The sequence below is a fragment of the Cololabis saira genome, chromosome 10, assembly GCF_033807715.1.
Source record: "Cololabis saira isolate AMF1-May2022 chromosome 10, fColSai1.1, whole genome shotgun sequence".
Lineage (NCBI taxonomy): Eukaryota > Metazoa > Chordata > Actinopteri > Beloniformes > Belonidae > Cololabis > Cololabis saira.
In genome coordinates this window covers 18,479,668-18,497,417 of record NC_084596.1, presented here as the reverse complement: position 1 = coordinate 18,497,417, position 17,750 = coordinate 18,479,668, and the positions used below count along the sequence as shown (strand labels likewise).

Here is a 17,750-nt window from a genome sequence, read left to right as displayed (position 1 = left end):
GTGTTTACTCCAGACCTAATGGTCTGCCAGCGGTCGAGCACTGAAGAGAGCGCTTGCATCTATTTGTGAGACGGCTAACCACAACCTCAGAATGTCCCGGTCCTCCTGATATAGTCCGTGAGCATTATGTTTCCAGTTTGAAAAAGCACAAAGACAGAATACTCAGAGAGCTTTGTTTGTATTTACTCTTTTAGTAAATAAACGTTGTTCAATTCGTTCTTCACATGTAAAGATTTGTCTCACCCTCACAAGTCATCTCTAATATCATTTCAGTCAAAGTTTCCCTTCTTGGTTCGGCAGATTCATTTGTCAAAGTGCTTTCCAAAAGCCATAAAACATAAAAACAGTATAAATATCACGATCTGAAAAATAATATGATAAACAAAAGCAGAGAAATATACAATAATAAATAAAAAAAGAAAGACAGGCTCTTTAGTTTGTCTTTGAGTGAAGCTCGGCTCAGCGGGGAGTTGATGCCAGCAGAGGGCAGCAAAAGGACTGAAAACCATTTCAGTGTTTGGTTTTTAACTCTTCCAGCTGACCAGAACCTGCAGATCCAAACCTTCCAGGCTTCTGCTCTGTGAACGTTTCTCTTTGGGCCCAGACTATTCAGAGATGTAAAGACAACTGACAACTGTGTGTTTAGCTGGAGGTCAGTGTCCTTACTGAACCATGACTTCAGTAAAGATGCTTATGAGAACAAGCTGAGCTCGTGACTCGTACAGAAAAGCCTGTTTTGGTTGCTGCTTGTAGTGAAGGTGGAGTGAATTAATCAAAATATATGGCTTATTATACAAGATATACTATAGCTTTTACAATAGCATAAACAAAATAATTCCTACTGTTTTTTGAAAGGAGAAATATTAATCCAAGCCTTGCCAGCCGTCCTGTTTCACTTACTTAGTAGATAGCGTCCATCTGGAGTTTCTTCTGTGTATGTTGGTACTGTCACTTAAAAAAAAAACTAAAATAAAAAATTCAGAGCATAATTAAGGCATGAAAATCAAATCAAACTTTATTGATATAGCACTTTATACACAAGTAACACAAAGTGCTTTACATAATAAAGTCAACATATAACATAGAAAAACTCACACAGTCGTGGTTAAAAACACACATCTGGTGATTTTGACACCCATCCTCACTTTAATACCCACACAGCACAAAAAAAAAACTATAAATAAATAAATAAATAAATACCTGGTTTGTATGGAGGATTTTTTGTGCCAAAATTAAATCAATAAATACATGGGAATGAAATATATCATTAATTAATTAAATGTGTCATTAATTAATTAAAATTAGAATTAAATATGTCATTAATTAATTAAGATACAATTCATTTTAAGTAAAAAAATATATTTATTATTTCAGCATTTAATTAACGATTTTGTGTTGTGTGTGAATCATGAAATGTAAAACTGCATTTAATTAATTAATGACACATTTAATTCAGGATTTCGTGTTGCTGCATGTGAATCATGAAATTTAAAACTGTCAGTTTCACTCGTCAAACTCAGTGGGCGGGCCTAACGCGAATCTAGTGGAATCCACTGCTTTGGTCTGAAACTGGAGGTAGAAGCCTTTCTAAACATGACAGCTGTGAGTTGCGTGTTGTAGAGAGTTGCATGATGCAGCAGCAGGTATCTGCTGTGACGGAGCCGCTGGAGCCGGAGGAGTTCTGCTCAGAGCTTCTTCAATTAAATTTGCTGCTTCTCTCAGGAGCTCTGGGCAGGATTTTGACATTTTGTACACCTTGCTGTACCAACATTTGTGGGTAGAGGACCGAGTCTTCAGTTGTTGCCAATAAATTGGTTGGCAAGACTAAGATTTACCAGCTTCAGTCTTTAATTTAATGGCTCTGGCTTCAGTTGGTAGGTGTTTGTTGACTGTAACGGGGCAAAAGAAGCTGCTTCAAACCCTTCAAAAGAGCTGTGGTGGCTCCTGCTGGCAGATCACTCTCCGTCTCACGGTGTGGGCCGACTCTGTTGGTGCAGTCAGAAATTAAACTAGAAAGGGTTTCTAACCAGAAACTCTTCTCCAACATAACCTGCAGGAAACTAACTAACTCCAGTTCTGCTAGTACGTATTGTTCTGCTGGTGGGAAAAGTTTGAATGTCCTTGTATCAGCGAGCAGTGGTGGACAGTAACGGAGTAAATTTACTTGAGTACTGTACTTAAGTACATATCCAGAGGATTTGTACTTTACTTGAGTATTAGATTTCTTTGGTACTTTGGTACTCTTACTTGAATACATTTCCAAGACAAATATTTTTACTTTTATTCGAGTAAATTTCTAGGAAGGCTGAAAAGTACTCGTTACTTTCAGGTCTGCTCTTTTTTCTTCTTCCCTAAAATCCTATTGGACACAAGCTGTTTTTGTCAAAGGAGGAGACCTATCACAGTGCACGCTCTCCACTGGGATGTACGTAAAGCGGAAATACGTCAAGCCTCCTCAAAACGGTACCGCCAAAGTAGCCTGCGTTTGTCAAGACAGAGCCGCAACAAGTCAAGACAGAGCCGCAAAAATGGCTACGCCTGCGTCAGGAGAAGAAAGACAATCCGCTGAGTCGTCTGAGTCTGATAATGAGCCGGACTCGGAGCAGGGACTTTCACAAAATCCTCGGCCGTATCTTAACTCAATGTTTGAGTTCGACCGAGTAAAAAACGAGGGCACAGACAAACCACAGACATTTATTTTCAAATGTTTATTGTGTCTGCCGAAGCAGAACTACCTCTCTGCTTTCAACAACTCAACATCGAATTCTCAGAAACAAGAGTTAAAAGATCCTTAAATTAATTTAGAAAAAATATAGTAATTTACTGATGTGGAAAATAAGAAATTTACTCTTACTTTTACTTAAAGTAAATTTAAAAGCATTTACTTTTGGATATAAGTACCTTTAAAAGCAAGTACTTTTCTACTCTTACTCAAGTAATATTTTGACTGAGTTACTTTTACTTGTAACGGAGTAAATTTTGACCAGTAGTATTTGTACTCTTACTCAAGTACTGGGGTCGAGTACTCTGTCCACCTCTGTCAGCGAGTACAAATGTGTTCTTTTAGTGTAAAATGGGTGGATCATTATTGATGTTGACATGTGTACCCTAACAGTGTATTATAAAGGTTTTTACTCCAACGGTTCTTCCTTTCATCCCACTCAGCCTCTAACTTCAAGCTGGACGTAGGACAGATAGCAAATGAGGTCCGGCAGAAGGCAGTGTTGAGCGGCTGGGCCAAGAAATACGTCGTGGTCGAGATCCCACCTTACTGCAGGCAGAGAGGAGGGGGCAGCGATGGAGAGGCGGCGCGGAGGAAGGACGGGAACGAGGAGGATTTGAGCGGGGAGAGCTGCTCTTCCATAATCACCAGGCGTGAGACGGACGGCGGAGAGGCAATGGACTGCTCCAGCAGCCAAGAGGATGAGGAGGAACGAGGAAGAGGGACAGATGCATGCCCCATGTAAAGCAGACAGACCAAGAGGAGAGCTTGTGGCGGTTTAGGACTGAAGAGGAGGACTGATGGGAGCCGTGGAAGACCGGTAAAGGAACGACTAAAAGAAAAAAAAGCACTTGATTTTTTTTTCCTACCTTTTTGAATGTATCAAATGATGAATAAATAAACAAACCACTTATTTAGATGAATAACTATTTTTCAAAGCTCTCACCCAGGTGTGTCAGTCCCCAATTAGTACGAAAAGCTTCTATTCATACTCTGCTGAAAGATTATTTTTCTGAGAAAGTTTATATTTAATATTAAGAGGTGTAGATTTTTTTCTCTTCAAAGCTTTTAGTCACTGTCTCGTCTTTCACCAGGGATGGTTAAGGTTCCTTGTGCTGTGTGAATATGTGTGTTTTTGATGTTTTTTTCTGTGTTCACTGTGAGACGAATGATGATACTGAATCAAAAAACAAACACCGTGTTTTTGGTTAACAGGAGAGTACACTGGCATTCGTGAGAAATAAATCTGGAACGACTGTAATTTGAGAAAATGCTCCCAAAGCGAACGTTTCAGCTTCTACTGCATTCACAGGCAGCTTTGTCCACCACCAGGTACCAGTAGATCCAGGGAGGAGATGCTTGTGGTCTTTGTTGAGTTCGTCTCAAGTGTTTCAAGGCTTTTTGCTTAATTATATAAAAAGAAATGAAGTTTGAAGACAGATAGGTGATCTCATATGAGCACTGGCACCATTTATTTAAAAAAAAAAAAAAAAAAAAAAGGAGACCGACAACAACTGGACTCAAATTGAACTCTCAAAGTTGCTGTTTCATGGCCTGGCCAGCAGTTATCGTTTCACTTCTCGGCCATTTCCACCGGGACAGACTGCCCCGAACACAGTTGCTCATAGCACCTTGAATCAACTTCCAAACGAACAACAGTCCTTCACTGGCGCTCCTACTCTACGTCATCGTTGATACGAGTCCGGCGGTCGCTCTGCCTGCGTCACGTTTTGTTTCTCTGATTGGTTTCATGACTATCACATGGTGTCCAGAAGCAGTTTCTTCTTCTAATTCTCCTGCTAATTCCCTCCAGAGGAAAAGGACTGAGATGTAAGGCCAGGCCCACTGGCGAAATCCCAACTTTCAAGTTTCATGTGTCCGAGTTTTCAGACTCATCCGCCTTCTTGCAACTGTGTTGTAACTTTATGGCGAAAATACAAAATAAAGCTGCAGAGTGCAGCTCCAACAGGACAAAACAAACACAATTTAGGTCTCTTCTGGCTGATGTTTAACCTGCAGAAGCTGGTGTTTCCTTACTTTCCATTCCAGATGTCCAGTTTCTCTGCTCCGTGAGAAGAATAAACATTGTGAAAAAGCATTTAAGCAGAACCAAAATTGGCCAATCATGATCATTGTCTAATCGCCGAGTTGTGTAGAGTCATTTATAGCAGGGTCTTCCCTGGAAACGCCTCCGTACGCGGTAGCTGCTAATATGTGGCCTCCATCCAAACTCTGAATGTCTAAGATGGACGTCGGCATAATTTTCTTTTGTTGGTTTGTTTGCGACGTATAAAAAGCTTTGTAAATGTGTATTGGAACAGTGTTCAGTGAACAGACTAAATGACTTACGAAACCCTTTTCCTGCTGAGTCACGTTATTCTTCAGCACTTCCTTTTCTGTGGCTTTTACAACCGGCTCAGATCTCAGCCCGGTTACTTCAGTAGGAACTCAGACGCACTTGTACATGGACTCACGGCACTCATCACTACTTCTATGCAACTTATATCCCACAGTTTCACAGGATAAAAGGATCTGATTTGATATTTATGAAAAACCATGTAATGTCTTACTTTTTGTAAATTTGTGTACAAAGTTTGTGTTTCTTTCCTTGTTGAATACAGATTGAGATGTTTTGTTTTTTTTCCCCTGATCAAATAACAAAGTTTCTCTTGAGTTTTCTGTTTTTATTTAAAATTAGCAGCGTGCTGGTATCTCTGCCATCGATGTGTATCAGCATCAAGACACAAAGCGGTTGAAACATTAAAATGATCCTGTATGGTTAACATCTTTTGAACCACATTTCAGTCGAGGATTTCCGTACTTTTGTTTGTTGGACCTGAAGTCAAAAAGGAAAGCTCAATGAAGCAAAAGTGGAGAAAAGATACAGCAAAAACAAGCTGTACGGCATCAAAATCTGATTATTCCACACAAGCATTAAATGAATGAACTTTAAAACTTGTACTCTGAAGCAACTTTGATTCTGAAGACAATTTTGTGTATTATAATAGTCCCCAGTCCTGAAGCACAGAGGTGGGAGTGTGATGACTTATATTACATTTATAAAGGGCAGAACAACCTCCTATAAATAAACTAAATGCCGGCTGACACAACAACCTGTTCTGGAAGTAGAGGAATATTGCAGTGTGATGATTTAAAGCACAATGTTCCCTCTTTCCAGCCTGGGGTAGGTCTGTAACGTTCTTCCTGGTGTCCTTTGACAGCTCTTTGGTCTTGGCCATGGTTGAGTTTGGAGTCGGACTGTTTGAGGTTACGGACAGGTGTCTTTTATACAGGTAACGAGTTCAAACAGGTGCCATTAATACAGGTAACGTGTGGAAGACGGAAGAGTGAGAGCCAGAAATCTTGCTCGTTACTGACCAGATACTTATTTTCCACCACAATTTACAAATTAATTCTTTAAAAGTCCTTTAATATGATTTCCTGGATTCTTTTTTTCCCCTCATTTCATCTCTCATATTTGTCGTGTACCTATGATGAAGATTACGGACCGCTCATCTTTCTAAGTAGGAGAACTTGCACCATTAGTGACTTGACTAAATACGTTTTTGCCCCACTGTAGCTGATGAATGTTGCTGCAGAAAACTGTTTTTTTTCCTTTTGTCTGGTAAATTTAACTTGTATTTACAGATGCCTCTTAAACTGTTCTGTGATTATGGTTCTCAGGGCTGTTAATGAGCTTATTCTCTCAATTTTTCCAACAAAACCGTCTCTTTAATGTGTAGCTACGTGGAAGATCATGACTAATACTGGGAGGTTTTTGGGTTTGTTTTGCCGTTCACATAGAGACTTCAATTTTTTAAGTTTTTAATAAGAATGATTAAAACCACAAGGAACAACATTATTCTCTCTTTCATCATATAAACAATTTGTTTTACTAGTTTGTCTAATATAAATCACAATACCATACAACAGGCAGACAATAATTGAATGAATAAATAATTTTACAAAAGTAGCTCCAGTCGATACCCGGAGTCGTAGACTTGTATTTCAGGACGCGGGAGGCGGGAGTTTAGTGCACGATCTGTTGATGGGATTTGAGGCTGGAGCGCTGGGTGAAGCACTTCCCGCACAGCGAGCACTCGTAGGGCTTCTCGCCGCTGTGCACCACGGCGTGTCTGATGAGGTTGCACTGCTTGGTGAAGCTGCGGCCGCACTGCATGCAGCTGAAGGGCTTCTCCCCCGTGTGGCTCCTCAGGTGCTCCTTCAGCTGGCTGAAGCGGGTGAAGCCCTTGCTGCAGTACGTGCAGCTGAAGCTCTTCTCACCCAGGCCGGCCCTCCAGGGCGCCCGCACCCTCTTGGCCAGGCTGAAGGCGCCGCGGCTCTGTCCGAAGAGGGAGACGGCGGAGCCCGGCGCCGTCAGGCCCGCGTCCAGGCTCCTCACCTGAGGCGTAGTGTCTCTGTACTGATGCTGCGACTGCTGAGGGACGAAGCCCGAATCGAACGAGTTCATCCGGGTCGCCCCGTTGTGTCCTTCCTCCGGCTGCAGCCTCTTGCACCCAAAAGTCCGGGCTCGTCTTTTCACTCTCGCTGCGCTCAGAAGCACAGAATGAGATTTCCCTGCCGAGTGAATTCTGGGTACGATATCCTCCAAGTGCAGGCTGGTTTGAGGCGCGAGCGCAGTGGGGATCTGCTCGATTTGCTGCCCCGCCGACGAACCGCAGGGGTCCCCAGAATCTCTGCACAGACTGGCCGGCCACAGATGCGTTTCCACTTCCCCCGGCACAAAATCGTGACCCGACTCGAACGGGTCCGAGGCGTCGCTGGGCTCTTCCTCGTCCTCTTGCTTCACCACCAGTTCTGCTTCACTGTGGTTTGCGTGAAGCTGCTGCTCTGGGAAGGTGTCGTAGATGTCTGCCGGGGAAACCAGAGGGCCCGAGTTGGTGAGGTTTTCACCTGAGTGGGGAAAAAAGAAAATGCAGGACAGGAAATATTAGTTTTAACTCTTTATACATCATTAACAGCACTTGATCAATAATATGTGATCTTGGAAAAATAATCTGTTCATGCTTTATAAAAAAAAAAATGATGCACTGTCATGCAGACTGGATAATAATTATAGATTCAATTCAACTGTGATACTGAAGCTTTGGCCTCATGACGACTGTTGGAGGAACCTGATAAACCTCTTTAACACGTCTCTCCAACCAGGTGAATCTCCGGGCTGAGAACAGAGTATCCAAGTTACTAAGAACAAGACTTGAGAGATGATTCAGATGTTGGTAGATTTAATTAAACAGTTGCATGCAAAAGGGCCAGAACATCCATCAGGCATCTCGATGTAGAATGGCGATGAAACGGAGGAGCATACTGATATTAAAGCGTAGAGGATGATTCATTCTAGTAGAGAAAACACGGTTGTTCCCACCGCTAATCTTTGTTTGGGCAGAGAAGCAGCACCTGTAGTCGGCCTGAGGTTCTCAGCAGTTTTGTTTTCATCAACCTGTGACGTCTGGTGATTGCTTCTGTGACCTTCTTTTTGTACCATTGTAGCAGGAACTGACACCGCCCAACCTCTTAGGTCCAATAAGCAGAACAAGAAGGTCTGAAACACACCCACCTCAGCTACCAGCTACTTTAAGGTGAGCTGGCTGAGCGTGTACAAACTCATGATGCTAACTAGGTCTGGGGATCAATTCAAATGTCAAGAATCGATTCGATTCCGATTCTTAAGATTCAGAATCGATTATCAAGATTTGATTCGATTCGGATATTGATTTGGGTTAGTGTTATTAAAACAGTTTTTTGAGCTGTTGCATGAATTATATGACTGTAGTTATGCAACATATTAATACTAGTATTATATTGAGATTCAACAGCAGGTATTTGCAGTTAATGATGCTGCAAGGACCAATCAGCTCCCAGAATGCTGATAGAACTGCTTTCAGAAACATCATGTGGGTCAGAATTACCAAACAGATCCAGGGAGGAAACAGAGACGGATGAAATCGGTTTTATTTTTTCCCACATTCCATTTTTATTTGTTCCTTTTTCGGTCTATTTTGGTTTTTAATTTTTGAGAATTTGGTTTTTAGCATTTTTTGCAAATGTAACCCCAAGACAGTTTATAAAGTAATGAAATATAGACAATTTATGCAATTATAACCTAACACTTTAATGTTTACATACCTTTAAACATATTTAAAGGCAAAAACATGGCACCAGTTATTCTCGTGTCCAACAAAACATTCCTTTTTTGGGCATAAAGAAAAAATAACCAAAAGTTGTAATGTAATGATGAAAAAAAAATACATAAATAAATAAATAAAAGAAAAAGAAATAATAAAAAAAAAAAAAGAAAATCGATCTTTAGACATATTAATCGATTTTTAGGAATTAATATGAGAATCGATTTAGAATTGGGAAATCGATTTTTTTAACACAGGCCTATAACTAACGATATCTGTAATTCATCTCATCCAATCTGTCCAAACATCCTCAATTCACTGCAACAGCATCTGAAGTGAGAGCTTCCAGAGCTCCGCTGGGACCGCTCTCAGTCCCCCTGCAGGTCAATCAAACCTGACCGAGGTCTGCGACGGAGCTGCAGCCAGCTACGCGCCGGCTAGTGGCCCGGTAAGTCAACGTGGAAGATCCCTGAAATGATGGAGGCACAGTCAGGCCGACCTGAGGATCCAGCAGCCGCCAGAGCTCGAGGCCGTCCAGATGGAGTCCTGGCGAGTGGCCTTCAACCCGGAGTGCAGACGGCTGCTTCGGGCTGATTTAATCCTCTGAATAGCCTCCAGCAGGTCCCAAACGCAGCAGAGTGCAGACAGGAGGCAGCGAGAGACCATGTCTCCCCCGTGTGAGCCTCCCTCCACAATTTACTGTCCAATTCCAACTTCTGTTACTTGCATCTAAAGTCCTAAACAACCGAGCGGTGTGTTATTAAACAGCTTCGTCCTAGATGTGCTGCTCTAGAGCTACGCTGAACTGGTGGACTTCTGAAAACTGCACAGCTTATGTTCAAAATCAACAATAACATGCTGCCAGACTGTATTCAAAATATGTTCAATTTAAGACAAAGCCATTACAACCTCAGAGGGGAGAGCATATACAGGAAATCAACAATCAGAACCAACACCAAACTGAGATGCTACAGTGGCAGCGGTGGATGTATGGAATAAATTAGATAGGGATTTGAAATTATATAGAACCTTAACCTCATTTAAAAAAACATTGAAAAGAAGAAAGATTTCTTTATATCAAATTAATGAGTGGTGATGCTTGCTATGTTGAGTTGGGTATTTATTTAATTAGTGATTGGATTTTTTAAGGACGAAGGTAACATGTAGACTGCACCTTTATTTTTAATTTTTTTTTATTTCTTGAGGAAATTTTGTTATCCCCATGGAGGCAATTTGTTTTACTGTCAGTCTTTTCTCTTACTTCTTGCTTTCATTTCATTACTTTAATTAATCTTTTTGAGGGTAGGCAAATAATAAGCTTTGCTTCAGCCTACACCTTTTTCGGTCTAGATGGTATTTGTATATTGGAAATTTTTTGTAATGTTTTCTTTGAACAGTGTATTAGTTTTGTTGTCATTTTTATTCTTTTTTTTTTTAGTGATGTCATGACCGAAATAAACTAAACTAAACGCTGCAAGGGAACTCCAACACAGTCCCTCTCTCTGATCCCTCTTTCCCTGCTCTGCCCAGCTGGTCTTCTGCAGGAGCCCCCCCCCCTTATGATCCAGGTCCTGATCCAGGTTTCTTCCCTCTTAAAGGGGAGGTTTTTTTTGGCTTAATGTTTTTCTCCCACTAGGGGAGGTTTTACCTGCCAGTGTTTATGTAATAATTGCTCAGGGTTCATGTTCTGGGTCTCTGGAGAGACCTCTCGCTACATGACGCTTTCAGAGCAACTAAAGAGCTGGTTGCAGCAGTCTCTCATTAGAGTTAACAGCACATCAACTGTTAGGTCTGTATTCACAGCTCAGGAGGAAAGACAGCATAAAGTCACTTAACGATGACAGTTAGCCATCAACCACTCATTCAAACAGACACCACCATGAATTTGTGGTTTTATGTCGTTTTTTTCTAATGATGTAGATATAAATTCATCCCTCTAGGGTTGTCATGAATGTGAAATCTCACTCTGGAGACCAAAACTGGGTTTTTAGAGGCAGGTTGCAAATATGACTTCCTATAACATACTCAGTCGTATACGTCATTTTCATAGAACAGTGTTTTTTTTTGTTTTTTTCAATGATTTTAAAGTTGGTTCTTTCTACCATCTGGCCTGACATACAAATGCAGTTGGAAAAGACGAGTGCAGATACGATGGAAAAGTCTTTTGATTCGAGTGCTCTGCTGATTCACCAGATAAAGTTTTATAACCTGGGATCACTCCACCTCCTCCAGGGCCTCCGTCCGCCCGTCCACCGCTAACTGGGCTGTGATCCCCTCAGAATATTAAACTATTTCCATTCATCTTTTTCTTTTTTTCCTTTGGCAGTTGATGCCATTAAGTGTCACCGTTTAGCAGCTTGGCCAAAGAAAACTAGGATGAGAAGAGACTTTTTTTCAAAACATACACACAGACCTGAAACCTGACACAACTAAGAGAAACTGGGTGAAAAAAAGCCTAAAAGCAATTAAAGCACAGCTGCAAAATCCTGTTAAATTAGCACATGAAGCGTGTATACAGATGTGTAAAAGGAAAAACAGGAGGAATGATTCTACTTATCTTTCTTTACGAGTTGTTCTGTGTTTTTATGACATGGGCTTATTTGATTCAAAACGAATATTAGTGGTTTCGTTATGTAGATTTAATTTGGATGATGATGGAAAAGTGACTAGTGTGTGTGTGCGTGTGCGTGTGTGTGTGTACACACTCTGTTTGTCCCCCAGCTCGTTCCTCCACGCACCTTCTGCACACTCCCGTTTGATCTGCATGAGTTCAGCTTCATCAACCGGTTCCACGTCTGCATGCTGCAACAGACAAACACTACAACTCAGATACGCAGAAAGAAAACACTGACTACGTTTACATGCAGTCAAAATCCGGGTTACGCTCAATATTCCGGTTACTGAAACATTGGGAATAATCTGTTTCCATGCGTGAGCAAACAGGGATATCCCTGTATACATGGTAATTAATCATTTGGGATATCTGGATCAAACCAGCGACGCACGGAGAACGTCATGACACAATTCCCGTCATTTCCGCTTCTTTTTCCTGTATCCAAATCCAAAACAACAACAAGAATAACAGCAGCACAGCGGATAATGAACAGCCCAGTAGAAGTTGTTTTGTTTCTTGGTCCTGTAGTTCTCCTTTTTCAGCATCTTCCAACGGTGCTTGATCTGGTCTGGCGTTCGTACAAATCCTGCTTCGCGCAACTTTTCGCTCAGCTTTTTGTAAATCTCGCTATCCCGGTACTTTCTACCGTCTACAAATGCCAAAATGTTCATATCTTTCATTACATTTATGAAGGCAAGGCAAGGCAAGTTTATTTATATAGCACAATTCAACACAAGGTGATTCAAGGTGCTTTACATCGACATTAAAAGCAGAATTGTACAGTAAATTAAATTATGAGAAAAGAAGGTAAAATAATAAATAAAATTATAAGAAAAGAAGTAAAATAATAAATAAAATTATAAGAAAAGAAGTAAAATAATAAAAAGCACAAGCTGTTAAAAATAAGGGCAGTAGAGTACAGCAGGTAAGTATTTAATTTAGGAGTACGCTTCAGTAAACAGTAATGTTTTTAACCCTGATTTAAAGGAGCTGACAGTTGCAGCAGACCTCAGGTCTACAGGAAGTTTGTTCCACCGGTGAGGAGCAGAATAACTGAACTGCCTCACCTTGCTTGGTTCTGGTTCTTGGGAACCACAACAAACCAGATCCAGATGAACCTCAGGGGTCTGGGAGCTTCATAGGAACTAACAGATCCAGCATGTATTTTGGTCCAAGACCATTCAGGTCTTTGTAGACCAGCAGTAAGATTTTAAACTCTATCCTTTGACTCACTGGAAGCCAGTGTAGTCATGTGATTAGTGATGAAGTGATTAGTCTCCTCCTGGTCTTGCGTTTTGCCATGTTTATAAGAACTTCCTGGACTCAAAAGAGCAAGATTCCTTGCGGAAAGAACATGCGCAGAAAACAAATACTTATGATGGGGATATCTCGTTAGGAATATACAGTACATGACCAAATATTCGGTTAGAAAAGGAGTAACCTAGGGGTCATATTCAGGTTTTTTTAAAACCGGAATATGAGCAAATTCCGGTTATTCAAATGGGTTATTGGTGTTTACATGGCCGTGCAAAACCGGGTTATTGCTAATATTCCGGTTAGAAAAGGGATATTGACAGCATGTATGTAAACGCAGTCATGATAAACTAAAAACTCACTCTTGATTTAATATTAATAAAACATGAAAATATGGAGGGAAAACGGGACAGCCACTGGCTCGGACATCCGTGGCTGCCAGTAGAGCAGCTCAGAGGTGTGGAGTCTCTTCACAGCCTCGGAGGATTTATTCACAAGCAGCGAATACCGACTCGTCAAACATCCAGTCAAAGTCATCCCAATGTGCGATGCAGCTCCACGTATCTTTATACATTGCTTGAATATCCCAAGAACAGATAGACACTCTTGTTTAGTCTCTTTCCGAAGCTGACCTTCACTGCCTGGTGCCGAGCTGCTCTGAGTGCATCATAAAAAATCAGATATCTACACGCGACAGGTCACGTAGCTGCGTGGGTCCAACACTTCCCTCAATATCATCGCATGACATGTGGTACTTTAGTGAGATCTTCAGGGTGAGGAGGTGAAGTAGCCAGCTGAGCCCACGGCCTGATCTCAGTCCGACTCAGCAGCACTGCAGCTGCCGAGTCGCAGACCAAGTGTAGAGGCCTCATCGCAAGAAAAGATACAAAGCATCTCCCGACATCTGCGGCTTCAAGAGCTGGAAACATTATAACTGCCTGACTGCTTGTTTTCACAAACATCTAATCATTTGTCTAAGATGGATTTAGGAGGCATGGTTGTTGGTGTTTTAAAAACTGCTGATCTACCTGGATTTTTACGCACGTCTTGATTAGTCAAAAAAAGAAAAAGAGAAAATATCCAGCAGAAGCTGTCTGGACAAGAAAAGAGGAGGAAGATGAGCAGATGGTCAAAAGGCACAGTAACTAAAATAACCCCAGCTACAACCCAGAAATGCAGCAAAACAACGTCTCCGAATGCACAACACGATTAAGGTTAAAGCAAGGTGGGCTTTAGCAGCAGAAGACAACACCGCGGGCCACTCCAGTCAGCCGTGAGGACCGAACTAAAGGTCACAACTCGTACAGGCGCATCAAAGCCGTTCAATAGAAGACTGGACAAAAAAAAAAACGCTGCCGGGTTTGACGAGTCTCGATTTCAGCTGCAACTTTCAGATGGTGGGCTCAGAAAACAACAGGAACGCATGGATCCAGGCACTCGTGTTGTGGAGGGGGGTGTTTTCTTTTACCGTGCAATGCCACAGCCTCCCCCAGTATTGTTGCCAACCATGTCCATCTTTTTCTGACCACATGACTTGCTTGTCACAAAGCTGAAATCAACTCAAACTGGCTTCCTGAACATGATAATAAGCTCAGCGAACTCCAATGGTCCCCACAGTTGTCAGATTTCAACCCAAAAGATGTGTAGTGCTTGACATGATGAATCAGCAACAACTGAAACAGGCCACACACTCTGAATACACTGAGAACACTGCAATACACTGAAATTGATATTCTGGCCCATTCTAGGCTTTGGATCAGGTCACTGGGAGGTGATGCATGCACTTTGGAGATGGCCGTTTTGGGGGAAGGAGGTGTATGGCAGTAAACCGTTGGGATCTGGCTATAAGGGGAGAGTTGACCACAGCCAGGCCTAACCAGAACCATAATCCAGGCTTTAACTCACACGTGCAGCCGCTGCTGACGGATGTCAAACGAGAGGCAGAGTGGAAGATTCCTCCATTTGATCCAGAAGCAATTGCTGGCCGTATCATAATGTTTATATTATAATACATTATATGTGAATGCTTTATAATGTATATATAACATTTTCCACTATTAGAATCAGTTGCTGAGTGATTCCCTGAAAAAAACAGCTGCATGGTGTCAACTAGCAAAATAATTTTGTCAATACAAATGCATTACAAATACTGTATCATTCTCTCATACTACCATACATTACTTACTGTGTGGAGATTTGGGGGAATTCATACAAAACAATCATAAATCCAATTATTTTGCTACAAAAACGAGCTGATTATCAGGAACCAACAAATAAATTATTTATTAATTGTCAGGTGCTCAAATTTAATGAACTTGTTGATTTCAAAATATCACTGTTGATGTACAAGGCTTACAATAATCTGTTGCCACACTGTATCCAGAAGCTGTTTCAGCAAAGACTACGTGGATATGAACTGAGAGGAAGCTGTATGTTCACAAAAACAAAGAACAGAACGCATGTCAAACATAGATGTGTTTCAGTTTATGGGGTTAATCTGTGGAATGTTTTGGAAATGGAAATTAAAGAGTGCAGTACATAGCAAATATTAAAAAAAATATTGAAGAACAAGAACAAGAACAATTAAGTATTATCATATTGTATGAATGTTTATGTTAGTGTCAGAACTTAAATAGATAATAGGTCTATGCAGTATACTGAATGTTTTCAATATACAAAAAGTATATGAAATGTTTTTCTTTTAATTGATTTCCTGCTCTGTATAGGTATATGTAGGAGCTGACAGAAATTGATTATAAAACGGTAATAAGCTAAGCTTCAGCCTACACCTTTTCGGTTTAGTTTATAATTTGGTCTAATGCAATATAAGGATTAACTTCATGTTTATTTGTTGTTTTCTTTCATCTCTTTTGTATTTGAATCCTTATTTTGGAAATGGGCGAAATAAACAAACTGTAGCAGCATTCGTCAACATAAACACACTCATGGTTAAAAACACACATTGACACCCATGCAGCGCGCGCGCGCACACACACACACACACACACACACACACACACACACACACACACACACACACACACACACACACACATCAAAACATAATCATAAGCATCAATACCTGCCTCAGTATTTTGAGATATTTTGGTCTAATGCAATAATAGCATTAAATTCATATTTATTTGTTATTTTCTTTCATTTCTTTTGTATTTGCATTCATATTTTGGAAATGACCGAAATAAACAAACTGTAGCAGCATTAGTCAACATAAAAAAACACACATTGATACCCATGCAGCACACACACACACGCACACACACACACACACACACACACACACACACACACACACACACACACACACACACACACACACACACACACACACACACACACACACACACACACACACACACACAATAATAAGCATGATGAACATCTGCCTGAGTGTGTGTAGAAACCCTCCTGACCTGCTGACACTGAGCTGCAGACTCTGCAGGCTCCGCTCCCACCTGTCCGTCCCAGTCTGAGCCTGCACTTTCTTTGTTGAAAACTTCTGTGACTGAGTCAGACGACGTCTCGTCTGCAGCCGCGCTGCACACTGAAGCAGAAAAACACACACAGCATCAGCCCCGCAGGTCAGGGCCACCGCTCAGGGGCTTATATCAGGGGGAAGGAGGCTGTTCCTCACTCTTCCTGCCGCCTGGGCTCGTCCTCAGCTGCCCCTCCATCACCTCGCACTTGCTCTTCAGCAGCTCGATGTCCCGCCGGCACTGGCTCAGCTCCAGCCGCAGCAGCGCGCAGCTGTCGTCCACCCGCCGGCTGATCTCCGCCGCGGCCGCCTTGGCCAGCAGCTCCACGACGGACAGCAGCTGGCTCTGGAAGCCGCAGTTCTCCATGGTGCACCGTCGTCCTTTGCTGCAGCAGCGCGGAGAAATATAACTGCATTCGGCCGTGTTTGCGAGCAGAGGCTGCGTGTGTTGGTGGTGACCGCTTCCTCCCGCAGATGACGGACGGAGACGAGGGACGATGGTTTTTGATACGAGTGTAGTTGCCACGGGCGGGGTGATTTAATTACACGCGTTCGCTTTCATTAAAATTGACTACATCGTGATGTTTTTTTTTATTAACTTGAATAAGAGCGACATTCACGCTGAGAATATGTTTGTATATCATTTCTGAACGGTGTTTAGCTTTATTTCCGGCCATTGGGGAAGTGTTGAAATACGAAAGGAGGTTTCCCCCATAGTGACGTATAGCTGTTACCGTAAATATTAGTTTATATGCGCAGCGGGGCCCTGGTGGCACTGAACCGTTCTATAATACATCCATGCACTGAACCCTAGTAATCCTAGTCATTTCTGGTAAAAAAAAAAAATAATAATTATATATATATATATATATATATATATATATATATATATATATATATATATATATATATATATATATATATATATATATATATATATATATGAATGACAAGGTGTGTCCAGACTTTTGGTCTGTATGTGTATACATATACACATATACACACACACATAGGCTATTTTTTAAATATATACTGTATATACACATTCAGTATATACATACATACATACATACATACATACATACATACATACATACATACATACATACATACATACATACATACATACATACATACATACATACATACATAATATAATAATAATAATATTTACATGTATACATGTTTACATTATATACAGTGCGGACCAAATGTTTGGACACACCTTCTCATTCTTCTATTCTTCTATTCTATATATATATATATATATATATATATATATATATATATATATATATATATATATATATATACATACATACATACATACATACATACATACATACATACATACATACATACATACATACATACATACATACATACATACATACATACATACATACATACATATACACACACATACATTTTTATAATTCATTTATAATTCATTTAATTAATTGTTTATAGTCTTATTATTAAAATGAGTATACTGGACACTTTGTTATGAACTGGTCCCAA

The 17,750-nt window shown here is 40.9% G+C and overlaps 2 protein-coding genes across 5 annotated transcripts in view; one reads left to right on the top strand and one right to left on the bottom strand.

Annotated features, from left to right (window-relative positions):
* The window catches only part of tesk2 (testis associated actin remodelling kinase 2), a 42,290-nt gene extending 36,647 nt beyond the window's left edge, over positions 1-5,643 (top strand). For both annotated transcript variants that reach the window (XM_061731903.1, XM_061731902.1), the window contains one exon: positions 3,166-5,643. In XM_061731903.1, coding sequence (XP_061587887.1) covers positions 3,166-3,467 — 302 coding nt within the window. In that variant the 3' untranslated portion in view covers positions 3,468-5,643. The remainder of the gene's footprint in view (positions 1-3,165) is intronic.
* An 891-nt stretch (positions 5,644-6,534) lies between these two features.
* Positions 6,535-16,935, bottom strand: si:ch211-155e24.3 (uncharacterized protein LOC100150696 homolog). 3 transcript variants are annotated; one of them, XM_061731900.1, is made up of 4 exons: positions 16,389-16,935; positions 16,168-16,298; positions 11,574-11,670; positions 6,535-7,636 (listed from the first exon to the last, which is right to left on the bottom strand). In XM_061731900.1, exons 1-4 carry the CDS (start codon positions 16,594-16,596, stop codon positions 6,753-6,755), a joined length of 1,320 nt encoding a protein of 439 aa, XP_061587884.1. In that variant the 5' UTR covers positions 16,597-16,935; the 3' UTR covers positions 6,535-6,752. The 3 variants fall into 3 exon arrangements, with proteins under 3 accessions (XP_061587884.1, XP_061587883.1, XP_061587885.1); XM_061731899.1 differs by having other exon boundaries at positions 16,432-16,935; XM_061731901.1 differs by having other exon boundaries at positions 11,607-11,670; positions 16,432-16,935.
* Positions 16,936-17,750: the final 815 nt, after the last annotated feature.

Excerpts from the sequence above, each read along its gene's own strand:
- si:ch211-155e24.3 (XM_061731899.1), bottom strand. The coding sequence starts at position 16,645 with ATGCAGTTATATTTCTCCGCGCTGCTGCAGCAAAGGACGACGGTGCAC. Across the intron at positions 11,671-16,167 it reads CTGCAGCTCAGTGTCAGCAG|CATGCAGACGTGGAACCGGT; the intron begins GTCAGGAGGGTT and ends TGTCTGTTGCAG. Across the intron at positions 7,637-11,573 it reads CGAGCTGGGGGACAAACAGA|GTGAAAACCTCACCAACTCG; the intron begins GTGTGTACACAC and ends TTCCCCACTCAG.